This window comes from Phaethon aethereus, assembly GCF_964289735.1.
Source record: "Phaethon aethereus genome assembly, chromosome: 1".
In the NCBI taxonomy this organism is placed as follows: domain Eukaryota; kingdom Metazoa; phylum Chordata; class Aves; order Phaethontiformes; family Phaethontidae; genus Phaethon; species Phaethon aethereus.
The window spans coordinates 23,834,192-23,861,437 of NC_138575.1; the positions used below are offsets into that span (position 1 = coordinate 23,834,192).

Sequence of the window (27,246 nt, forward strand, 5' to 3'; positions counted from 1 at the left end):
TCAACCCATGACATCAGTGGACATCTCTTGTAAAACACATTTTACGTACTTCTGCTGAGATCCTTTTTCTACCTACCGCATGGTTCTATATTACTTACTGGGCACTGATGGTAGCCTCCAGAAAGTGCAGCTTCAAATGGTCAACCTCATCCTTTAGCAAGAAGAAAATCTGGATACTGGATAGCAACAACGTCTTCAGAGAAAATGGTATACAAAGGAAAACGATTAGTTTCCTGCCATTGTTTCTTCCTGTTAACAGCCAAATTCTACTGGATACTGACCCTCATGCAAAGAACTCATGGCCAGGAATATGCCCACTCCATCCGACTGGATGGGGACATCATCCTGGGAGGACTGTTCCCTGTCCATGCAAAAGGGGATAGAGGGGTGCCTTGTGGGGAGCTCAAGAAGGAGAAAGGGATCCACAGACTAGAGGCAATGCTGTATGCAATTGATCAAATTAATAAAGACCCCGATCTTCTCGCCAATATCACCTTAGGTGTCCGGATCCTTGATACATGTTCCAGGGACACTTACGCATTGGAACAGTCCTTAACATTTGTGCAAGCGTTGATAGAAAAAGATGGTTCAGACGTGAAGTGTGCTAATGGTGACCCACCTATTTTCACTAAGCCAGACAAGATATCAGGTGTGATAGGTGCTGCAGCAAGTTCCGTGTCCATTATGGTCGCAAATATTTTAAGACTTTTTAAGGTAAGGAACATTTTTTATCTTTCTGTTAAATTTCAAGCACAATGAAATAAGTGGAGGTGATTGTCTTGTGTTACCTTCAAAAAAGAAAGGACTCTTTCAGGTTCAGAAACCTGAAATGACTGGTTTGCCCTTTCAAAGTAAAAGAAAAAAAAAGATCAATGATTGCAGACCCTAATTTAAGGTGTCAAATGCCTCTTTTGAAGTTCTGAGCAACCAGAGTACATTTAACTCTTTAGGGATTTGTATCCTTATCTTTTTACTACTCACATTTGCTTCATATTGAGCGTTTATGTTCATCATGACTGGGTTGAGATTGATTTAGCAAATTTCCAGGAGAATGAAATATAAGATTTAAACACAAATCCATTTGTAGGAGGACCAGATAATTTCCCTAAATAGGAAGATTTGCCAATAATAATCTAGTGCTATTGATGTGCATGTGTAGCCAAATGAAGGGTACTGAAATATCTTTGATTGCCTTGAAATCTTAACCCCCTCTATGTTTTTTACAAGGTGATAATTTTTTACAGACTTTGTTATCACATTGTGAGAGATTACTTTTGGACATAAGTTCTACTGGCATTTCCTTCCATGTACTTTATTAAGCTCTGGCATTATAAATGATGGAAAAGTAAACCTGCCACTTTTAAGCTTGCTAAGTTAGATGGGAAGATGAACACATTCTAATCAATCAACTTAGCTGGAACAGATCAGGCAGCAGACGTTTAATTTTTAATCCTGTGCAATGGCAAACAGATGATGGTAAGTTGAGTGCTTTTTTCTACACATGAGACAACTATAACTTTTGTCTGAATCTATTACTGTCCTACTGCCCACTGTTATTCAGACTCGTTCCTTCCATTCAGAAATCTTGCCTTATGTCCTACAACTTCACAACCATTGAAAGCCACTTAAAAACCATTTCTTTGACTTTGGTGGAGAAGATTCCGGTAATGTTAAATATTACTGTGACGTATTTTGAAAAGCATTGCACTTGTTTTCTAATTGTTGTGACTGTGAGATTGATTAGAAGTAAGGAAATATTTGCCTTATTTTTGAAGGTTTCTCAAATTGGCAAAGAGTGTTTCAGTCATTTAAAGGGAGATTTTTGTCCTTCCCTCTGGTTCTCCCATGAAGGAGACGGATTTATAGTTCATTGGAGGAGCAAAGTGTCTGCTGGATTGTGGTCAGGTGTTCATTACAGTCTCAAAACTGCTTCCTAACTGCAGTTACTGCACAGGTTTGAGAGTAGTGCATTTGTTCCAGCCATATGTTCTGCTTGTGAAAATCAAGTACACAAAACTGAGCTAAGACTTAAAAATGTTTTATATGAAGCTGTGCCTGGTGGGGGAGGCCTGTCTTTCCTGGGAATAATCATGCATGCTGCAGGAGGTGTCTATTTTTAATTTTGCATCCTTTTATGGAGTTGTGTTACCCTATTAAATAATGCACTGTTCTGAAGTAATGATAGATGGAATGGTCATTTTAATACCCATCATAATGCAGGGCCATGTAGGCTACCACTTACACCCAGTTTTGAGTTGAATACAGTACTGTAGACTGATTTGAGAAACTAAGCCTTCTAAGACATGCATTAACTGTGAATTAAGAGCAGCAAGAAGGAGAGAAGCCTATGAATTGTCTAAGATAGCAGCAATTTGTCTTCTGAAACCATGACAGCTACCTCCTGATTTCCATTATGCAATAAGATTGCAAATAACATTCTACTGCAGTCTTAATCAATAGAGGGTCACATGATATCCCCTCTGGGGAAAGATCTTATTTACCCATTTAATTGATGTAACACAGTGTCTGGCAAAAGGAGGAGACATCTCTTTTAGTTTTAATTATAGATCCTGCATAAATATTCTTAATAATGTAAAAAAATGACGAATTATACCCTTTAATGTCTGATGTTGGACCTGCATCTGAAATCTGTTTTTACACCTTCCTCTCAGAAGTAGATCTGTTATCTCTGCATGAGTAAAGACTTCTGGATAAGGGCCTCATCTGGCAGTGCTATAGAAACCATTCACAATGGTTATAGTCAAGGGGATTAGGAAACTAAGGGTCATTTGCCAGAAATACAGAAGTATAATGCAGTTTGGGTTTAGTCAGACCAAAGACATGGGCTGAGATTCTCCGCTGATGCATCCCCACAGCTCTGCAGCTGAGGACCAAGACCTTGGTCCATGCTCACAGAGGCTCCAGGTATGAAATTGTGTTCGCTGAATCTTGGTATATGTCAAAGCTGGGCACTCAGCTGGTGCAAATGTCTGTGCTTTCACTGAAGTCAGTGATCACCATCATGCAAAGGGCTGTTTCCATTATATCCAGGATGAGTGTGATTCATCTGTATATCTGTCTAACAGTTCTGTTCAGCAAGTTGAACCTGTAATTTGAAGGTCAGTATTTCTTTAATATCTACTCTGAAGTTCCTAAATGTCAGGACTACAAATTTTTTGAGAACATTGTCACCCAGTGAAATTTTAATCTATGATGAAATTGTGAGAAGTGTATTACATCACTCAATGTGAATACACAAAGATAGCCTGAGAAATAGTATGCTCAGCAGCTCAGAATTTCATGCTGCTATTTTTCTTTTTCTTGCCATCTTTTTTCTTTCTTTTATTGATTTTACAACATAAAACACACAGGTCAATAGTTCTGTCTGATAATCTGGTGGATAGCATAAACTGATTGATAGTAACGGTATCCTTTTATCTAAGTGTTTTCATGAGAAGAGGGGAGGGAAGGCACCACAGAAAATGACCTTAATCTATAGCCTTTCTCCTCGTCAAATAGCTCACCTTGAACTCTTCTCTGTCCTTTCTCCTTTTGTGAATTTCCAGGCACACCACCTCTTAGCAGGTGATTTTCTGCCCTTTAGTAGGTCTGAAACATCATGGTCCAAATTTGGACAGCCTAGATTTCACCTGTTGATGGTTTTAGACCTTTCAGAGGCACTTTGCAAACAAGAAACACTTGTTCAAGGAATTAACTGTTTGAAAGTGGACCTGTCATCCCTTGATTATAGTAAGGAGGCTGCTTTTTACCTTGTATTACTGTGGTGCTTGGTGCAAAAAAGGCTGTGTGAAACAGTTGCATGTTAAGCTTTCAGAACTTGGAGGTGGTTTTGCTACAAATATAATGGAAGAAGGAGAGGCGAGCACAGAAGGACTGTGCTGGGTAGTAACACACTCCTTGGATCACAGGACAGATTGTCCCCAGCTGAAGTTGCTGACTTATCATTTTATTGTTGTTTTGGTCAGAGAGCATCGAGGGGGCTGCTTTACAAGGGAAATAGAGACAGGAGCCAAGGGGACAGCAAGGCAAGAAGGGCAGTGGTCCCATGAATGCAGACATGGCCTCAAGTGACTGAGAAGAACAAAACCGGTCCGTCCACGTAACCAGGTTCAGCCAACAGTCCAGTGATTTCCAGAGAAGTCCATAGTAGTGAGGCAGGTTGATGGTCAACCAGGAAGTCAGGTCAGAAAGGCAAGGCTGGGGTCAGCAAGGTAATGGCCAGCAGCACAGCTCAAGCAGGAGCCCAGGGCAAGGGCCAGAGCTGAAATGAAGCTGCTGAGCAAAGAAGGGGGACAGAGGTCTTGATGAGGCTTCTCATTGCTCTTCCTCACAACTTATCTGTTTTCCTGGGCCGAGCCAGTGTCACATATCTGTACCTTATTGAAGCTGACCTTGAACACATGGAGCCAAATGCAGGGCTGGGGAAGGGAGGGTGGTGCAGAGCCTGGCAGTGCACTCAGGGCCCTGACAGTTTTTTAGCATTTCCCATGGTGGTGGATGTAAAAATTGGACAATCAGGCATGGGCCAGGCCTGTTCTCTTCTGGTGAACCAGGAGCTGCTTTTTCCTCTGCGTAACAAAAGGTGATGTTGTCTTGGGTTTTTTTTGTTTTCAGTCTGGAAATCCTGCTGCCAAGCTGGTTTCTGTTTGTCTGGTAGGATCTATTGAGGGGCTGGCTGTCCCCATTGGACAACTCTCACTAACACAAAGGCAACTTTTCTATTGAGTGTATCACTTAAAATCTTACTCCTACCTCCTTCCCTGGCTTTGCCTCACTGAAATTTTGACTTCCTGTAGGGTGCTCAGGCACAGCCAGGTGGTATCTGTTATCTTCTTTATGTGATGCTCACAAACATTTAGGCTGTTGTGGTCCCTCAAAACTTGGCCTGGAGGAAAAAAGAGACTCTATAACTTAGCTCACTTCATGTATTATATTCCCTTTATTCAAAGATGCTACTTGTTTAATGTCTGAATAACTCATGCCAATGATTAAAATCTGCTGGAAGAAAGAGAGACATTTATTTATGTTAGTGTTCTCCCATCTAAAGAACCTCACGCTATTTTGAACTCCTTGGTACACTCCATCTCTCACCTTCATGTATCTTCTAGCCAATGTCACACTGGGAGCAGCCTAGGGATATGGGTTTGCATGTGAATTGAGATGGGTGGACAGTATGCTTGGGGAATTGTGATCTTAAGCTTTTATGTACATGTGTATAAAGCCAAAACGTTGACAGTTTTATTCCTTTCCTTGCCTTGCCTTGCCTTGTCTTTTGCCTTGCCTTGCCTTCTGTTTTCTTCTCTTTTCCCAGCACTAAATGACTTCCTCTTTTTGGTCAAATTCCCTTCTTGCTGCACCACTGTAATCCACTTTAATAGCTGCTGTCTGGAGGGACTAATATTCGCTTCATGCACATTTGCCTTATACATTTCATACACATTTACCTCTTCAGAAGCACAAGTAAAAAAAAAAAAAAAAAAAAAAAATGACATTACGGAGTTACTCTTTCAACTTTATGTGCAGCCATCCAAAATGCAAGCGATAGTTTCTTTCAGTAAACCTAGAAGTGAATGCATTAGCTCCCGAAGCATTTTGTTTATTTCCTTTGATTGTTTCCTTGCCTCATTTTGGGTTTTATCATATATCTTTGGCTGGCAGCCTTGCGCAGCTACCAGGGCTCTACCCGGATGATGCTTTTTTAGTCTCAGTTGCAGGTCTTCTTTTGTTTGGCTGCCATTTGGTGCTCTTGCTCCTTCTTTTCCAGACCTGCAGAAAACAACAGACAGACCTCCCAGAAACAAGGGAATGACCATTGCACAGAGCTGAACCTCACTGAACTTCATAAATACAGGGCCATGTATTTAACTGTGGCAATAGAGTGCATCTCATGATTGAAGGGAATGTGATGTAAATAAAACGCAGTAACACTTTGCCACATAATTCCAGAGAGCGCACTCATACTTTTCTGAGGCAACCTGAGCTATACACAGATCCTGACTCTACGGAAATTTTTGCACCTTGTGAGAATTCCTGACTTCAGAGTCTCTAGAGGGATGCAGGAGTCAGTCTCTTCCATATCTGACTGCAGGGCCTCTCCATAACAGAAGAGCTTTACCATATACTTTATAAGAAGTGAAGAACAGGCTCAAGAATTTTATCCAACTCATTGTCATTCATTAATAAAAATGCGCTGGATGGATTCAAATATATGAGCTTTCTGTTCACTGTGTCATGCTACTTTTGTCAATAACATTTCTGCTGCATAGCATTTGAAATTTGAAACAGGATGATTTTTTTTTGGTGGATAAAACATGTGGAAAATCTCATGTGAAGTGTGAAGAAAAATTGTTGTAAGGGAAGAGATGACTGAAACGTTTTGAAATCAGCTCTTAAGATGAACAGATTTGTTTTACCTTTGTTCTAAATAATATTTTCACTTTCTGAATCATTTTTAATTATAAAAAGAGCCCATTGCCAATACATCCTGTTTAATTTCACAGTGTTTTTTGTAGCTTATTACAAGCATGTATCTGTTTAGTGCCTGAGCATCTTGTCTTGTTATTGGTTGGAAAATACAATTATAAAATACATTTTTTTTCTGTTTTTTTTTTTTTTTTCATAATTCAGCTTCTTATACATAGGAACAGCATAAATATCTCTTTACATTTCCATGGTAGTAGATACTCGATTATGCAAGAACCCCTTTTAATCCAACCATTCAATAAATGTGTTATGGTCAAGAGAGGTAAATGCCAGGCCAACACCAAGGTAAAATTATAGGTACAACATATACATATATTGCAAGTATCAATAATGAAACATTCGGAAATATTTTTCAGTTGCAGCCAGAGGAAATAATGGGTTTTCAGATTCCGTGAAAACTAAGACTGATTAGTATCACATTTTATTTGTGCAATTTGTGCAAAAGCAACTTCATACATTCATTTAGTAGTTTACACTATGTTAGTTCCTTAAATATTCCTCTAAAGAGCTAATATTTTCAGTCTTCTTCCATTCCTGGATGGAGTTGTCACTAGTGGTTAGAGCAAAGGGGCAATCTGTTTTTCTGTATTATTTTCCATGTTTGCCATTGGTTTGCTATAAGGTTTAGAAACATCTCTTGGCCTTTTTGTGCTTCTCTCTTGTCATTTTGATTTGATTCTATTTAACCATTTCACAGGAACAACTAGAAGCTTGATTAACGTTTGTTAAATGGTTTAAGATGTCTCCCCTGTTCTTGCAGGCAAACCGAAGCTTTCTAAAGCGTTGAGGTTTTTACGTCATTCCACAACCACAGCATGTGAACACCTTACAAAGAGACTGTAGCTGTTAAAGACCAATGGTCTGATTTTCTTTCTACTGTCCTGAGGGCAGCTGGGACTATATATATATATATGTATACATATATATATGTGTATATATATGTGTATATATACATATACACACACACATATGTGTATATACATATATATATATACACACACACACACACATTTTTCCCTCACATGAAGGAAACTGCATATGCAGAGAGAATTACTTCACCCTTTCATGGCTGAAGTTTTGCTGAGTTCCTACTACTGTACTAGGGTTGTTTGTATCCAACAGGGGCCCCTGAGTTATTTGCAAATATTATTTATTTGTATGTGATATTTACACATTTATGAGAAGATTTTAACCACCTGCAATTAATATATTTGCAAATATTATTTGCAAATATATTAATATAGATATCAGTTATCGTTTCACAAATTAGAAGACCAAAGGCTAAGGGGACTCTAGCAGTTCAACAAGAGCTCACTTACACACAGAAACACAAACTCTGCAATGTGCTTTTTTAAAGATCCAGTGTTAATAGGAGGCACTTTTTATGCCTCTGTTAGTAAACAAAATATAGCTGGCATAGTTCTCTGGCACCGAGGCTAGCTGACACAGGCAATCCACACCCGTGTCATAAACTCCTTTATTCCCCCAAATCATGGGGCTGCATGCAAATTACTGCGAGGGAACGATTCCTGACCCATGCAGGCTTCTGAAGCCCGTCTGGAAATCGGGAGACTTGGCTGGCACAGGTTGCGGCTGAGCAGCTGAGCTGGTGTTGAGGGATGTGCTCTGAAATGATGTGATTTACCGGCGTAGACGTTGCTGCTGATTTCTCGGGGCAGAGCTCTGCTCCTACGTCACACTGAGGGGAAGCCGAGACGCTGCAAGGACCATTGATGCAGTTTCGGTGTTTTAGTGCAGCAATGTTAGTTTTATTCGCCACGACAAGAACTAAATTAAGACTTTTTTTTTTTTCCCTGGTGGATAATTGTTTCTGTACAGTGACAGCTGTGCAATATGAATAGTCCTGCATTCTGATTGTCGTCAGAAACCAGGCACTATTGTGTGTTACAGCCAACTGGTAGATTTTGTGGGTTTGTGTATTTCCATCCTCATTATTTTCCCTAAAGCACATTGTGCTTTTAGGATTAAACTGGTTTACAGTGCTTAAATGTATATCCTTGGGTTTGCTTGCATTTATCAGAGAAAAATAGGCATCCAAACAAAAATCTTGCTGAGGGACACTAATTCCACATGAATGAATTAAATAGCCAGGAGCAAAATGCTCCTCTGGGCTGGGATATACATATGCTCCCAGATCAGAAAAGCAAGATATTATGTCCCCTATCCTTCTGACAGGACAATTAAGCATTTAAGTGAGGCCTTAAATTAGGAGGCTGTTTGCCCTTGGCTGCCTGTGTCCTCAACAGAGAGAGTAAAATGCTTTCAGCGGGGGACTAGATCAGCCCTATGAGTGTGGATCCATCTTTCATGTTTGCAGAAAGAGGATGGGATGATCCATGCTTGCGCTTTCACCAGAGAGAACCTCTTCTCGCTGGATGGCTTTGGAAGCCTTGTATGGAAGTGATAGGTGTCTCTGTACACATTTATGAGAAGATTTTAACCACCTGCAAGGGTGGTACCAGTTTCTGAATTCCTTCCTCACTTTCCTGCAGGAGGTACCTTATTCATCTCCTTTTCTCTCCTTCCTTTTCTCTGCCCCCACTTTATTTCTCTCTCTTTTTGTCTTAAGAAAAGCTACTCGTTCACCACTGCCCCCATTATTTTTCAAGTGAGTATTTAATTCCATAGTCTCCAAAGAAAATTCTTTCAGACGTGCTGAATAAGCAAGGCTCTGACTGGGGTTTAGTTTCTGTGGGTCATGAGGATGAGTGAGTCAGCAGGAGGAAGAACTGGAGTTTGGGCGACTTATGAGTGGGACCTATCTATGGGGATAACAGAAAATAAGGGCAATGCTTGTTGGGAGATTGAGCCCTAAAGGGACAAGGGTCTCTCCTTTCACTTCAGATAGATACCTGGCTCTAACTCTTCTGTGAAATAAATTATTTCTGATAACAATTCTGAGATACGCTGTGGTATTGTGAGAGCTCTCTTCCTACTGTATTTTTTTTATAACTTAGGACTGTGGAACAGGAGCGAGAGTGATTTCTCTGAGCAGAAATAATTCATATTTCAGGTTTTGGCTTACATTCCTTCATAGGAGGTGCCTGCAGCATTTAGTTGCATAGCAGCAGTGTTTGTAGAGACAGGATCTTTATTCCTTTTCCTCTAACACATTTATGCGCATGGCTTTTCTATAAACGTAAAAGTAGCAAAAGGACGGTAGCCCATTTTGGATATCATTCTACAAAAAGCTCCTAACAACTTCCATTAGCTTTTTACTCTGATAGTGGCTCTGTCATTTTAAATGCCATTACAATCTTCTTCCAGGCTGGGTAAAATTTTGTCAAGCGATTCCATTGCATTATGTTAACACTGATCCCCCACGGTGGTTGTTATTCTTATTCAAATAAATTTTCTTTGTTTTTTTGTTTGTAAAGTCCTTTGAAATGTTAAGGTCTTAGTGAAAAGTTATCACCACAGTTATATTTAGGCTATTCTTTAGAGAATTATTTCAAAGAGGCTGTGGATCCTGCAATAGTTGTCCTGGCCTAACACTTCCAAAACAAAGCCCAAGAGAAGAGCTGAAGAAAGGGCTGGCTTTCTTACCATTCTTATTTCTTCTTTTGGTGCCATGAGTATGCTTTGGTTTTATCAATAGTGATGAAACACAGAAAGTCTCCTTCCAGAAGAGCTGAATTCCTTGAGGGCTGTCACCTAGACAAGGACTTACCAGTCTAGCAGGTGCGCTATATGAAGTCAGATGAAGTCACAGGAGGTCTCAAGACTTGCTTGTTCGGATGATATGTTAAAGGATTATTAAGTGAAGGGGAGCATGGACTAAAATTCTGAGAAGCACAGCTATAGAAGACAGTACATACTGGCTAATCATAGAAAGGAAGGCTGTATGTCTGCTTTCGCACATGTGTATTCGCTACGTATTTGCTATATTGGAACAGGCTGCCCAGGGAGGTGGTGGAGTCACCATCTCTGGAAGTGTTCAAAAAACGTGTGGATGTGGAGCTTCAGGACATGGTTTAGGGGACATGGTGGCGCTGGATTAATGGTTGGACTTGATGATTTTGAAGGTCCTTTCCAACCTTGGTGATTCTGTGATTCTGTGATATTACCATAAATTCATTGGCTGTGGACTACGTAGTCTGAACAACCGGTCACGAGAGTGCTGTGGGAGAAGAGAACGTATCTTGGTAATCCGAGACAAGGAACTCGTTTATCATTAGAAGCAGCATAAACAGTCCTGGGGATTCAGACTATGCTCATCGCTGTGGTGTCTGGGACCAAACAAAAATACGTCCTGCAGAAGGAAACAAACACTGAATGGGAAATGCGAAGGCCTGGGGCACGGATTGTTTTATGATTCAGACATCTGGCTTCTGCTGAGTGCAGGAGCAGCAGACAAGCAGCATAAGTGACTATATTCTTCTGTAGCTAGCCGGATAGGACCTGCTTGTTGAATTCTGTTTACTCACAAGGGAAACAGAGTCTGATTTTTGTGTCACTTAGTCTCATTTAAATGAGGAAGAATCCCCAGGAAAGCAATGAATTCCAGGGAAGCCAGTGAATTATACCACTGTAAAACTGAATTTATCCAGAGGGAAATAATGTCCTGTGTCCATACAAAATTGCATCCTGTTGGTATTACTGTCGGTAAGCTTTCTATTCCAGCATGGGAGTTCAACAGATGTGTAGCAAAAGTGGGTGTGGGTCCTCAATTATTGCTTCATGGTGTTTTCAGATATGATCATGGTGATGCCCTTTTGGTCTCAGTCTGCAAAGACATATGGATACGTTCAGCTCTAAGAGAGAGGGTTTGTATCTGTGAGACAGCACTGGTCTTGAGAGAGCTGGCAATTCGATTTCCACAGGCATGCCTCTGCAGCATGGCTTTTATAATATGGACTAACTACAAACATAATACGCCAAATTCTACTGGTAAAGATGAGTTAATGGAGCACGGGCATGTACAGCTAGGATATTTTTTCAGGGGGGAAAATACAGGTTAATTATTAGAAAAAAATATTGCCAAGAAGTACCCTATTGTACACTGTCTAAAGGTTAATCCCATTGTGTAGGATAGGAGAAATGCCAAATTTCCTACTTCCCAACTCTCTGAAAATTAGATTAGACAGAAGTATAAAAGTGTAAATTTTTGTATCAGCAGGAAAATGATCTAGGTAAGGTAGCCAGTGTTTTCCACTTCTAACTTTGATGGTTCTGTTTGCAGTCTTTTGCATAACAAAGCACAGGATTTAAAAGTTACAAGCTGCTATATTTACTTTCCAAAGTGTGAAGAAAATATGTATTGTCCTGAGGATTAAAGGGCTGATTCTCTTTGTGCTCAGTTCAGGCAGAACTGAAGTGTTTGTAATGAAAGTAAAAGCTATTAGAAAGCATGAAACATGAAAGAAAAATAATGTGCTTGTGTCGTCTTTGTTGGACAGGATTTGATGACGCCCTTTGAAAGTTTAAGTGTAAACGTATCTTATTAACCAGCATTTCTTTTTTTGTGCATGTTACGAACAATTCCACTTGCAAAACCTAAGCACAATTGGAGCTGTTGTTTCAGCCCACTGGGAATCATTTTGCCAAGTATCTTCTGAACAGCAAAAACCCATCATCTGTGAGCTAGTTCACATCTCCAGTACCAACTGAACAGCATTGTGGAAGGTGAATACGTAAGGTATTTGAGACAAGATGCACTGCAGAGAAAGAATAATATCTCTAGGGCTAGTCTTGGAGACCGGAATATGAAGGGAGTGTAGCTGTGTTGTATATGGCAGCGTCAAAATCTTGCAGTTGGAACAGATGCTGAGAGTGCCCTGTGACTCAAGGTATGATTTCCTGCCGTTCCTGCCAAGTTTCAGAGCTTGGTGTTTTTTTTTTTTTCCTCTCCTTATTTCTATTTTTAGGACGAATAGCGAAGGACTTGTGCTTCAGGAATGAAGATTCACAGTTCAAGTTATTTTATTGCATCTTTGCATACGCATCAAATAACGTTTGATTCCGGCGTATAGGAGAGAGTGAGAGTAAAGATGTAAAAAGCTGATGAAAACGCAGGGTGATTTGGGGATGGGTCAAATAATCACTCGGCTCAATGGCAGGCTGCAAAGCTTTGTCTGAGCGTGACAGACTGCCCTTGCTGTCTGGTAGTGCCCGTTGAAGCCTTACATCCTTTGTCTTGCTTCACCACAGATTCCTCTGTGACCTTGGGCAAGTCACGCAGAAGCGAATCCTTCAGCCCGACGGCTGATGCCCACGGAGCCGGGTGCCCGGCGGCTCTGGAGGACTGAAGCCCAGGGACCTGCTGCTTCCCTGGTTATAGAACTTCTGTGCCCAGCGGGATTTGTGAATATAGAGGCTCCTCAATAACCAGATATGAGACTGAGGGCTGGGGGCATACAAGTACCTCAGATAGATAGTCCTTAATGAGGGATTCCTTGTATCCTCTTACATAGTCCGCTACCCTGGATTCTGCTATGAAAGGGGATTATCCAACTCGCTGTATGATTTAAATATGCAAGTTATCAGCCCCTGGAGCAACTGGTAAAACCTGCCTGACCTGCAATCAGAGGCTGTACATCCCCCTTAGGAAACCATGCCAGTCAAAGAGAGCCCCAGAGTCGGGAAAAAATATTTGGATTATTGCCCAGTAAAATTAAAATTGTTAAAACTTATCTCTGCAATCTCTATTAGAGTTATTGGGAAAAAATTGATGTCTGCCATTATTACGACAAAGCATGAAATTAAATAGTGTAGGATAAAAGAAAATTAAGACAGGTGTGTGCAAATGATGTTCTGTTTAACGGAGTGGACTTTTTTCTTCTTAAATGCTTGAGAAGAGTGACGGTCAAATCAATTTTGTAAAAGACTTGTAACAATTATTCCAGTTTATTTCTTGGTTTTCAGGAACCTTTTTTTTTTTTTGGTGTTTTATTTTTCATGCTGATTTCATTAAAAGTTTTTTTGCTTATCTCTAGTTTGAGTAAAAATCCCTATGACTAGTGCAACTTCTGTGTGACAAATAACTACCTCACCTACTTATCAGGATTGGATCGGGAGCTAAGAGGGCCTGCCACACCTTTTAGAAAAGGTTATTCCTATTTGTGAATTTTCTCCTTTTCAGTTATTTTTAATATGCCCAAAGCATGAATGCAATATTGTGAGCAAGGCTGTGCAAATAATTAGTCACTTTGACAGCTGAACTGAAAATAAGCCTTTGTTTTAGTCTGAGCCAAAATGATCACGTTGAATTGGGATTTGGGGGCTTCTTTATTTGGTTGGGTTTTTTGTTTTGTTGTGGAAAACTCTCGGAAATATTTCGTTTTGTGTTAAATGCTAACTTATATTCCATGTGAAACAAAGTATTTTATTTCTATTTTGGAAATCCTAGAACTTAAAAAAAAAAGTGACAGGTTTGAAATGCCAATCTGGGGTACCATTCATTAAGCGGTGGTGTCCCTCTTCTTATCACAGCGTGTTGACTCATGAATTACACAAGGCTTTTGGGCAAATTCGTGCTTTTGTATTTAGAACAGGGAATCAAATATAGTTTAGGAAACAGGGTAGCTCAACTCCAGTCCCCACAACAACAGACAAAACTGCTTTATAGTCAAATTAAGAGTCCTGGTCACAGGGGTGAGTCTCCGCAGAAGCGGGGACACCGGGGCACTCTGTATAATTTAGCTTCCCTGAACTTTCACCCCGTGACTTTTCTTTCTGCCAGAACAGGTCTTATGCCACCCATCTCCTGTGTGCAGGACTTTCCCTGAAGAGCTCTCATCTCAGAACTCTTTGTCAAAACAGGCCTGTACTTGTGCATCTGCTTCTTTGAAAGCCGCTTCCCGCTGTCCCCTTGAACAGCTGTACGCAAGTTAACGCTGCTGTTGCCAGATGCTGTCTATTCACTGCTGATAGGCTTTCACAATGGGAACATTTTATTTCGTCTATGCTAGAATTCATTAAATATTCATTAGAGCAATGATTTGAACTTACCTATCCCTGATCCTTGCTGAATACTGGACTATACAGTGAATTACTCTCAGGCGGGTCCAATGGAAGCTTAATTGTTTATGAAAACATGAACAGCTTCAGCAAAAAAGACTTTCATGTCCCAAAACCCTATAACTCATTGCTTAGTTGTTCCCAGCTGAGTACTCTAACCACCAGGTTATTGAGTATAATACAGGCAGCTACTACAGCCTCATTTTTTTTGTTTGGGAATGTACTTGTGCATTGAGAGGATAAATTACAAATAAATGACGGATATGTGGTGACAGAGATCAGAACCAACGGAAGACCTGCTGAATGCCATGGGGACACCTAACAGTAAAGTACATTTGAGTATTGAAACATTCATTTGGATGCTTTAGCCATGTATTTCCAAGCTTTTATCTTTAAGATGAAGTTTGAAAGTCTTGGCCAGAATGGTAACAAAAGATTCATCTCACCCCCACCCTCAGGTGCCTAGTTTAACATAGACCTCAAGGACAGACTCTTGTACTCGTATGAATGGCTGAATCATCCCCTGTGAGTCTGAAGTGCTAGTGGACTTCTGGAAGTGCCTGTGTATGTTCGTCAATTGTAGATGAAGACCTAGTGACTTCCAAAGACTAGGAATTTCTAACCACCTACTGCTATGCAGTACTGACCATCTCACTTATGAACTGTCTAAATGCCAAGCAGGTCGTTCAGTATCTAGGGCTGATATCTCTGTAGTGCAAAACCCTTGCCATGAACTGTCTTATTTACATACTTTCATAAAATATAGGTGGTTTCTGTCCTTAATATACAGGCTTGTAATTACTTTTGATTTGTTTTACACATAGGGCTTTATAGAAGGACTGTAGAGATTTTTGTTTTGAATATAGAAAATTGGAGGACACTTCCACAGCAGCTATTGACAGTAATATTTGTCATTCTTTCTTTCTTCAGGCTATTGTGAGCATTGTGGATACTATAGTTATTTAGGCAGATTGATATCATAATACTAAATAATGTTGTATTTTACTTTACAGCCTCTATTTGCAGCAGTGCTCCAGGCGCCTCCTTATAATACATTGAAGACCATTAAAATATTAAAACACAAAGAAAATGAACCATAAAAGTAATGTCAAATGGACAAATAAAATAAATAGTTAGACTATGACAGAACTTTTTATTTTCAAATCTAACATACAAGTCTCTAAACAGTTACGTTTGTGGCATTTCTTAACTGAAGGCTCAGGATGTAGGGAGGGCTGGAGGAGGCAAGGGCAGCATACAACCAACATTTTCTGCAAGTCATAAGTAAAGAATACAGTAGTTATGTCTTTAATTGGGATACTTTTCAGATCCACTGACTGAAAAAAAATTGAGTTATGGAGTTAGATGTCAATATATATGAATCTCACTGATTTTACTAAAAGCTTCTGTTGAAAAGATTCAGGGGAAAAAAGTTGTGAAGAAACATCATATACATATTTATTCCCACTTTGTAAGAGCTGAATTCTGCACTCCCTGCACTGTACCACATGCCAAGGAGAACAGAAAACGATGGCGGGAGCCTGAGACCTGTAAGCAGTGTGAGCTCCGCAGCCCCAGCTGCCACCCCCGGGCAGCGCACCAGGATGCCTGAGGACGCGAGGAATGCAATACCACTAGATCCAAGTGGCTATACTTTTGGAGAAGTAGAGTTGTCCTACACCTCAAACCAGATTGTGCATATGCTACTATTAGCATCAAATTTTATCTGGCAATGTATCAAATAGGGGCTTTGCTTCGGTTTACAAAAACCAGCCATGAGTGTTTTTTAATGTGCTGGAGCAGTGTAGCCCAAGCCAACAAGTTAAAAGCCATCCACCTTGGCTAGAGTGGCAGGTTGTCCTTTGTGCCAGGAAAGCCAGCGGCAGCTGAACACTGGCTTTGCAGGAAGGACGTCTCAGTATCCTGGGCCAAGTGTTCTCTCGTGGGCATAGGCTCAATTTCCATCCGTAGCAGTGAGAATGTCTAAAGCTGGTTTAAGGACATTAAGTGACTGATGGGAATTTAGTGCAAAATGGTACGTGAAAGTTTTCTATTCCTTTGGTTACTGATGGAAAGCATTCCAGAATGGTGCAAATTAAGAAACATTTATTGCTACTTCAGAAAAAAGTGAAAGAAATACTTTGGTCTTTTCATCACACAGACCAGCGTAGCACTTTGGGACGGCTGATGATCATATGAGTGACTTGAAAATTCTCTCAAACAAGCAAGTAAACAAAGTTTGATAGTAATACTGCAAATTGCAAGGTGCAGCTACAGATCCTGGAAAAGCTTAACAGCATTTAATGTATTTTTAAGCAAAGGATTATCAAGCAGGCTTCAATAGAAAGGCAAAGTTAGTAAAATTCTGCTGCTGGTAAGAAATTGTAAAACCAAGAGTAACATTAATTCCATATTTCTTTGACCATTTTACAGTGCTACGTGTGTGTTTTGGAAGCTGATTTAACTTGTCGTAAATGATGTCTGAACTGGCCATCTATCACTGCACAGTTTGTTTGCAGTACTTATGAATCTAACATCCAGAATGACAAGTGTAATTACATGCTACTGAAACATATGCCTTAATTTATGGATATTAAGCAAGCATAAACAAGAGATCAAATCCTAGTGTAAGCAGTCATCCAAGAAATCATCTTGACATTTATTTCATTAAAACCTTTCTTTCAGTAAGACAGTCAGAACATACCTGAGTAGCACTACCAGCACATCTGCAGATACTTGCCAATTATTGCGTGTTTGCAAAGCAAAGGATCAGGTACATGCATACAGTTAACAATTTTCAGTTACATTTTGCAGATGTAGTTGTGTAAGTGTTTATCATGCTCTCGTCTTCTTCTTCTTCTTCTTCCTTCTTCTTCTTCTTCATCTTCTTCTCACACAGGAGATTATTATATAGGACTTAAAGAGCAACAGCCCTTTTCACCTGTTTATACTATGTGTTAACATTCAACGTAATTTGAATTAGAACACTGAGTAAAAAGTCTCAAGCCCTAGAGAGCTGGTGCTTTGTTGGCTTGAGATTTTGGTAGGAAGAGGAGCAGAAAAAGAGGAGCGAGGCTGGGCGTGCTGGGGGAGGTATCCCCAACACAGACGAGCCGATGGGTGCTGCACTTGCTAGGCAAAGGTGAGCATAAGCATGGGAGCGGGCTCGGCGCTCGGACTCCCAGCTGGGATCTTCCACACCCTGTATCTTACCGCAGTACTGAGAAGGCAAGGGGGTTGCTAATATTGTGTAGATTGTAAAATTGATTTTTATTTCCTGTTGTCAGCATTACCCCTGAGACACTGTGTCTGCCTTATCCCTCCTGCTAAGCAGTGCTTTATTCCATGAACACTGCCAGGGAAATCTGAGAACTAGAATAAGCCAATAGTTTGAAAAGGGGGATAAAAAAAAAAAAAAAGGCAATTCTGGCAACCAGTCCCTGCCGGGGGCAAAATAACGCAACAGCTGATATAAAATTGTATTAACGTAGAATGAAAGTATCAGGACTGCCAGCCCACGTGGGGGGATGGAAAATAGGACTTGGCAAATAAGCCTGGTTATCTTTTTAGCAAGATTTTGAGTTGTAAAGCTAACGGCATTAACTTTTGTAAACCTCAATGTCACAAGTCATTCTGTGAGGTACTGAGTTAACTTTAAGCGTACCTTATTTAATAAGATCAACATAAATATATATAATTTTTTTATTTCAGTTCTTTACATTAATACCAGTGGTAGCTTGGGGTTTATCCGGATAAGCTTTTGCTTAGGGATGGGGAGGAAGGTTCATGGGGAAAAGTCCTTCTCCGCTAACTACTGCTGATATTGCTCTCGTGCCAATGCCCGACTCAGAGAAGGAAATGTTCCTCCCCACATTGACAGTGCTCCTTCACAGCCCCTCTGGGCACTCCTCTCCTGATTATGAGGCAGAAACTGGGGGGCTGTTGCAGCCGGTTTTCCTTGAACCTTTTAAACTCTCCAGCTTGTTTCTAAGGTTTTCTTGGAATATCTGTGAGGCGTAAACAGTACGCTAGTGGGAGCTGAAATCTCTGTGTTTGCTGGGGGCTCTCTGAGGTCCTCCACGGGAGCCGAGCAACGTGGAGGAAGGGCGAGAGAACTGCCTGTGAAAGGCGAGGAAATAAGACTGTGTCAGGGGAGGGAACCTACAGACAAAGTACAGCGGGTTTGTACGGTCTCTTTAGCGAAGCAACTGGGAGAACGGGGTCGGTGAGTCCAACAAACAAGTGCTTCACTTCTGTTCGAGAGTGCAGCGAACAGGCAGGCTCTGAAAATCATTGGAAGTGGTCGGTAACGTTGCAGCTCTCTCCCAGGAAAGCGGAGGAGGGTATGTTTCTTGTGTCTTTTTTGGGATATTTCTGGTCGTATAATCTGTCAATTGTATTGTTAATCTACAGAAGCTGCAAGCTCAAGCATTTCTTTTCGGGATGATAATAACCATGGAAAGTGCTAGCTGTTATTTCATATCGTCTAGGTAACTTACTCTTCCCCATGCACAGTAGTTTGGAGCCTCATTTATCAGTGCCTCTCTCTTCTCGAGTCTTAATGAAGAAATGAGACACCAAAAGTTCATTTTAAAAAAATTTTACTGTCATTCGTTAAAAAAACCCCAAACCTTAAACCCTGTCTTTTATAACAGGCTGACTAACAGTTTTTCTTCACCCCTTAAGAGCAGGATAGTGAAATTGGGGTGTTTTTTTCATATATTGTATTGTATTTCTCATTTTACTTCTTTCCTTTGTTTGGTCATAAGCCCCAGAAACAACCTACTCCTGCATCAGGCGCATTGGCCTCATTGGCAAGCTCCTCGGGCCCTTGTGCTGGCGTTTTGTAGTTGCCTGGCTCTATAACTAAAACCAAAAATCATTGTGCAAATGCTTACTTTATCCAGAAGTTGTTGCTAAATTGTCCTGTAGGGAGCCTGATCAAAACCTTGATGATTTATCATGAGATTAGGGGAACTGTTACTGTTTAATTTGTGCTTTGATCCTAATGATCAGTAGCAAATACAAAGTTGGGAAAGAACAGTCAGGAAGAATATTTGAAAATTAGTCCTGTGTCATAGAATATATTCTTGAAAGACCGATGGATAGAAGGTGAAATTGTCAGGGCATGGTAATGTTGGTACCACTGCGATTTCAGCAGGAGGCTGAGGACAGAAGACACATCTCTTTCAGCCTGGAACCACCATGCGAGCAATGCTGACTTGCTACTGCAATACTGTGGCCTGCAGGGTCCTGAGCCAGAGGACTGTTTAAAAGATTAATTGGCTGGAAAACATTCATCACCTGAAATCTATCTCTGCTGCTTGACTTTCAGATAGATAAAGTCTCAGCTTCTTTGCACTTGAAATGCCTTTTCAGGCTGGAAACACTCCATTTCCCCAAATACACAGAAAATGCACTTGTTTATAACCAAACATAATATTATAAAGGGTGGCATGGAATAACGAGATACAAACTCCCATGCTTAGTGTTTTCTTCACCACGTCTTCACTGTCTTTAGCAGACGCACTAGTTTTCAGAAAGTTACTTGCCCTGAAATTTTCTACATTTATTAGATGTATTCAAGATGGATGCTATTCTTGAAAAAGCTATTAACATTTTCTTTGATTATTATTCATTTCACCTGGAAGGTTTCTGGTGTATGCAGGGTGAAGGGAAGATAGGAGACTGTTTGCAAAAATCATGATCCCTCTGCAACTTTTTTTTTACAAGGGAAGGAGTGTTATTAATGTTGCTGTCTTAGTCCATTCCCTGTAAGATAATAATATCAGACCTTTTCTAGTAACATGAACTTTATTGGAACAAACAAAATTTGCTTTGGGAATCCCTAGCTTTAACGCATCCTATTCATTATTCTTTAGTTATTCTCCTAAAAGCTGTTAGGTTTTAAAGTACGTTACACCACTCAGGAATTGGCTGCAGAGCAATCAAGCACGGAGTAATTTGCCATCATACTCATTACTTTTTCAGCTCTTTGAGATCTTTCTCAGCTATACCTGCAGTATGCCTCAATATTACTTTTCAAAAGTACATGAGGCAAGTCCTGGTTTCATCTGTACGTGCTAACATACGGGCCCCACTGTGACCGAGAACGTGACAGTAACCCAGTGGTCCCGTTCAGGCCATCATCCTGTATCTCAGAAACCTCAGAGGCACTGGTGTATGGTAGGCTTTTAAATCCCTTTTGTTCAGTTACAACAATGTTTACACTTTACTGTGAGATTTGATGGACTCATAAAGACCTCTGATGATAAACAGTGAGCCTACTGGGTAAAGAGGAGATCAGTCACAGACAAGCGTTCCTGAGTGCTGGGGGACCTGCTTTTGCTCTTGTGTAAGTGTTGGCAATCAAAAATCTCCAGACTCACTGTCTCAGACAAGGAGTTCATTTTCTTTGTTGTTGAAAAATTTAAAAAATGAAGATGTTAGGAACTAAATTTGAATAAAAGTTCAAATGGATACTGTAGCAGCCATTCAAATCAACTGTTGCATTGTTTACTAAGAAAGAGCAAAAAACCCACCTCCACTTCATCCTTCTTGGTATTTCTGTTTAACTTTTTATGCAGGCATAAAACAAGAAAACACATAAGTCTTTTTCCCTGCATACCAACATTTCCTATCTCCCATCTTCTGCATGGCTCTTAACTTTTGCTTGCTTCGTAGGACCCATTTCAATAGCATGAGTAGCAGAGCTTCACATGTGATTTATTTTTCCAAGTTTTAAAAATAAACCAAACAAAATACTATCTGCTCAGTTTGCTTATGGAAATTTATATATGAATGGAAAAAGAAGAAATTTCAATATACGTGACTAATAAATTATCAGCCTGTGCTCCAGAGAGAAATGGAAAATCGCAGCATTAAATCAATTTTATGTGGTAACACACCAAAACAACAGATTGTTTGGGGTACTCAAGGTAACCACCTTTCCCTGGTAATATATGATTGTCAGTAACACTTAGCAACACATTCTTCATCAAGTTTATAGTGAAAATTTCTGACAATGGCAGGTGAGGAATTAGTTTTAAGGATGATGTCCTTCTGGTGGCTCATGCTGAGAATGATATTATTTATATTAACTGGCAAAATAGCCTGGCAGCTCAGAGGCAATTACCTCAATTTTATGTTTAGTGCTCTTCTCATAAATCTATGTAATGATGGCATCTCTGTTATGAGCTTACATTAACTTACTGGTTACAGTAATTGTTTTGAAACAAGTAAATGTCCACTCTGTGATGAAGGTAGTATGGTTACAGTATTCCAAATAAATAATTGCTTGAGGTATATATAAGAAAAGCAGATCAGAGCCTTATGAAAGGAAACTTTAATTGCACAATTAGGTAGAGCTTAGGTAGTTATCTTTCTTGTGTATGTGTGAATTTGTTCTCCATAAGGATTTGGTTTCAAGAAGGCAGAGTGGACAGTGTTCATTTCTTTTTCAGCTGGGTCGTGTCCTCAAAACTGGTGTTTAAAGTCATCAGTGGAGGTGAAGCAAAATGCAGTATATGTCCCCTTGGTCTCGCCAAAAAACTTTTGTTCCTTATAACAGCTTCGTCCGAGACCATCATTTAAGATACAAAGACACAAGATCTGCTGTTTATCGTGCCCTTTCCTGAGGCATTTGTTACCGGTCAGTGTCAAAGATAGACCATTGGTTTGACCTAATATGGTTTCTTTCTCATGTGCTGCTGTAAGAAGAACTGCAGAGGTTTCTGTGGGTGATTTATGTTTCTTATGAAGCTGGAATTTACAAAACTGCATATCCAGAGTGTCAGGCCAAGTAAGCACTGGAATCACACTCCAAATACAAAACACATTTTGTGCTTTGTCAGCTAATACATGTGTTGTTTTCTTACAACATATGAAATCTTTCTTTGGGCATCCTGGTCAGAGGGGAAACAGGTATCCTTGTATCCTTTCAAATATTCCTGTATTAATTAATAAAGAGGGACTGTAGCTTTTGTAGTCTTAGGGGAAAAGCTAAGATGCAAAACTATTTTCTCCTTCCATGAACATCAGAGATTCATCTTAATGTGCTGACCTTGGTGATGCACATTTAAAAGAGATCCATTAAGGTAAAAATAGCTTTTGAATCACCCAATTTGATAGACTACCTGACCTGCAAAGTACCTGCAAAAAAATTCATTCAGGTATTCTCTGTCCAGAGTGCTTCGTTATCTGATGGCAACTGCTTGGGCCAAGCTGCCAATAGGCTTTATCAGAAAACATTAGAGAAATGCAGAAAACATCAGTTTTAGTGCATTTGACCTATAATTCATGTGTACCAAAATCACTGCAGAATGAAGTGCCGAAATCAGATTTGCCACAGGCAGGGTGTGAGACAGACCACTTGAAGAGCCTCTGTATCGACCTAAAAATAATGGTGCTCTTTTACTTGTGAGTTATTCTGATTAGATGGTTTCTGTGCTCTTGAGACAAATTTGTAGGCATGGCATTTGAGGAGTGCTGCAGTTCATGGGGACTATCACAGCCAGAAGTTTGGAGTCCCACACTTTTAACAAGCAAACACGTTGGTAGCCAGAAAATAGCTACTCCTCACCGATATCCTCAGATACTTCTAACGTCCCTTCTGACCTCACTGCGCTGTAATGTCCCTAGAGACTTGCACTTGCAGGTTGATTCAGGGAGGTCATTCAGCGTGGCTGGGAATGATCTGTCATTGCCAAGGGTTACGCTGTAAGGGGCTGGCAGCTCTGGAAGTAGCGTGGGAGCCTCGGGTATTCAGAACATGTGAAAGGAGTTTGAAAGTACTTACTTTCATCTCCTTTCAGCCTTGCTGTTCATATGATGGCTTAGGAAAGGGCACAAGGCGAAGATGTTGCCTCTCTTTCAGAGGAACAGGAATTCATAGGGATTTTGGCTATCAGATGAGTCCAGTGTCATAATTCTAGCTGTTACCACTCATTTGCTGAGTGGCAGCTGGCAGGAAAGGGTGAATGTCACAGGACCATGCTGAAGGATTTGATCTCTATTTTCTGGGCAAGGTGGATTTAAATAAGCAAAAGAGAGATAAGGTGGAAATTGTGACGTAGCCATAGCAGTAAAAAGAGAGGGAGCAAATTAAAATCCACACATCTTAGCAACTAGAGGATTATTTTTGGTTTACTCCTGCCTGATAGTAATAATAAAAATGATAATGTTATGGTCCCAACATCCATGGGAGGAATGTCACTGTGATCCTTTAGCTAGTCAAATGGCATAGCTTAGAAATTGAAGTTACTGACTGCTTTGACATGAGTAAATTTTTTCCTGAAAGAGTACCTTTCTGAAAATAGATTTATCTCTGCTAAGCAGAAAAGCAGATTCAATATCCCACAGCATTCAGAGATACTGTGAGGTTATTACTGTAACATGTTTATCATTTCATCAAGAAATGTTATTCACTGAATTGTCTGGGCCTCTTCCCATCGAAAGAATTCCTCTCTGAACTAGTAGCAGGACAGGACTCCACAAGATCTACTTTATGTAATGGCTGGTCCTTTCCCTGGTTTGTCTCTGTCTCAGATAAACCAGTTACGCTTCTCTCCCTAATCAAATGAAAAAGGACTTCCTCCCCTAGGAGATCCTTTCCCATAGAAGATTGCTTGGTTACCTTAAACCTTCCACACTGCTCAAATGGCTGGTTTACATCTCTATTACTGCATGTGATTTGAAAAGTTACTGCATTTTCCGCTGTTGATGTGCCTTGAGTCTGCCAATCTCACAAACAAAGTTGTTCTCTGTCCTGCTTTCAGCCAGGGTAGAGTTAATTTTCTCACAGAAGCCAGTGTGAGGCTATATTTTGGATTTGAGCTGAGAAAATGTTGATAATGTGCTGATGTTTTGAGTTGTTGCTAAGTAGTCAAGGACTGTCCAGCTTCTCGTGCTGGGCTGCCAGCGAGCAGGCTGGGGGTGCACGGGGAGCTGGGAGGGGACACGGCCAGGACAGCTGACCCAGGCTGGCCAAAGGGATATTCCATACCATATGATGTCTTGTTTACAGACAGACACCAACTGAAAGACAAAGTCAATGAGAAGGTACACTGAAAGCAAGTGTTGTTTGGCTCGGGTCAAGATATCGTACAAATCGGATGGGAAATAATAGTATGTGGTACTTAAATTCCTGTAAATCCCTCACATACATTTTAAAGCTCCATTAAATTGCAATAACATCATTATTACTGTTACCCTTGCCAACATGTCTGTGATGGCAATAGCCCAAAAGCCCACGCTGGAGATGGAGTACTGAGAAACAGTAAGTAAATGGTGAAATAGAAAGAGAGTATTGGCTGGAGCAGTGGTTGCCAGGATGGAGAAGGGAAAGCCTTTGAGTTGGAAATGGCATTGAAAGATAAGCAGGTGGACCTTCACACATCAAAAGTAGAGCGAGGAGCTTATTCCTTCCAAAGAGCATCATTGCTTCCAGTTTTCAAATAAGTGAGATCCTCAGAAAAGATTTCAAGAGGAAAAAGTAGAGAATTGGAAGGGGAAGCTATGCAGTTTGACTCTCAGAAGTGACTCAGAGTCATACAAGGCTTTCCAGAAGAAAGTAAGGTAACTTGAAAACTAGATTAGAGAGAAAGGGAGCTAAAAAATAAATAAGCAACAGATTAAATTAAATGCGACTTAAAAATACTCAGGGGATTGAAGTCCTTTTTTAATATTGCCTCTAACAAGAAATGAAAAGGAAGGCCAGGCAATTAGAAGACAATTGAGATTGTGTAACAACAGCTATTGATAAAATACAGATCTGGGAATACTTGTAAAATGTAAACAAAGGCAAATCAATCATTCTAGATGATGCTTAATCACTGAAACTCTCTGAGCATCTGACCACTTACAAAGAGCACTAGTAACTGAGATGGCACCAGAGACTCCAAAAAAGAAAAGACATTACCTAGCCCCAGGACAGAAAAAAAGGGAAGAGTGATAACAGCAATTACTATCCAGTAAGGACAGCAAATGAGATGTGAGTGTGCTATGTGATAAAGCTATAAAAAAGGACAGTGTGATTTCAGTACGCTTTCATGCAAGGATCACAACACAGGGGAAAGAGACAGCAGTTCATGTCAAACTTTCGTATAATCTTTCACCCATATTTTTTCTTAGTGTATTGACAAATTAGAGCAACATTTCAAAGGTGAACAACGTAAATTATTGTGGTCTGGAGAAATCACTGTCAGGAACGATTTAAAGAGCTAAATATATACAGCAGTTAAACAATGATTGAGAGAGGAAAATACAACCAGAAATGACTACTTGGAAAATTTGAACACTGAGGTGAAAGAAGACCAGACATATGTCTCCTTATAGGAGCTTATTAGGTCACAGGTGATACATGTGCATTACTATGAGTCTTTACACTGGTAGAGCAACAGGTAAGGAAATTCCATAAATCTTGCAATCCCTACCTTCAGTAGGACAGATATGACAACTTTTTATTCAGTTTAACCAGCAAATACTGTCATAGACCTCTGGAGACAGGTTATTAAGCAGAAATCCTGATGGTGAATGAGACTGGATGATCTTGTTCCTTGTAAATATGGACAAAATTTGTCTGAACTTTTTTGTCTCTTTTTTTCAGCCTTTAAATTTTTATTTTTGCCCTTTTTGCCAGGAGCTCACACCTGCATGGCAAAGTTATATTCCTGCCCAGTATGGCCAGTACCTGGCCCAGGTTATTCCCCAAGTTAAGTCTGGACATATTCTGGGATGATAGTTGTTGATAGAAGCCAAAACTGTGCCATGGGGCTTGCTGACATTTCTACCATACAGATGATTGTATGCCAGGATGAGTCTGTCCCTACTCTTGTTATGTTTATTCCAAAAACTGCAAAAGGACTGCTAAGAGGAACTGCCATAATATCAGTCCAGGTTTTGGACTGTGTTTGAGCACCCCTTGTGTCACATAACTGCATGACCCTTGGGAAGCAAAAGGAAGGACACTGTGCGTGTCTCTGGAAAGTAAATAAATTATATGTATGGCTAGGTTAGACAGATCCACATACAGATACAGCATTCATGTTCCCAGCCTTCAGGAAGCTGCTGGGAAATCCAAGTGCACTCCCAAATGGGAGAATCTTTCTATCCCATCCCTGCTGAGTCTCCCACTGAAGACCATTGTATCCAACTGTGCAGCAGATCTGAAATTTCCACCTTAAACACCTAAGAAACTATTTAATGGTCTGCAAAGTTTAAGAAGTCTTGTAATGATAGCTTCACAAAGGCAATTGTTGATCTTGGCACAACTACAGCCTGAGTAGTATAAGTAAGGCTTTTTTACAATGTCTCATGAAATCCTAGTTTTCATGCTAATTCAAATAGTCTTTTGACATGAGAATTTAGTAACTGGACCCCAAGTGAAAGGTAATATATATGTCTAGGTAATAAATAAGGGGGGAGTTTTCTAGAAGGGTGCCAGAGAGATTATTATTAAACCCTTTCCTATACAAAATGATCTGGGAGAGAGGATTGACAGCAACTGGTGACATTAGCAGATGGAGGAGGAGGAAGAGGAGAAGAGGAAATGGAAGATGCATTTAAAGGCTAAGTGAGAATAAAAGAAAATGAAAATGTAGAAGGAGGTCCCAAGGATGGAGATAGAAAGTAAAAAATAAAACAGAGCAAAGGAACAAGAAAGAGATGCAAAATACTTGCCAAAATTTTCTCAGAAAATGAGGAAAATTAGGCTTCCTCCCTAGTTTTTAAGATGTAATTTATCATATTTCAGGGACATGTACT

At 40.2% G+C, this 27,246-nt stretch overlaps 1 protein-coding gene across 1 annotated transcript in view; it reads left to right on the forward strand.

Annotated features, from left to right (window-relative positions):
- Window positions 1-204: 204 nt before the first annotated feature.
- GRM8 (glutamate metabotropic receptor 8) overlaps window positions 205-27,246 on the forward strand; it is a gene marked incomplete at both ends in the record, with an annotated part of 360,871 nt that continues 333,829 nt past the window's right edge. The window contains one exon of the mRNA XM_082011400.1: window positions 205-714. Coding sequence (XP_081867526.1) covers window positions 205-714 — 510 coding nt within the window. The remainder of the gene's footprint in view (window positions 715-27,246) is intronic.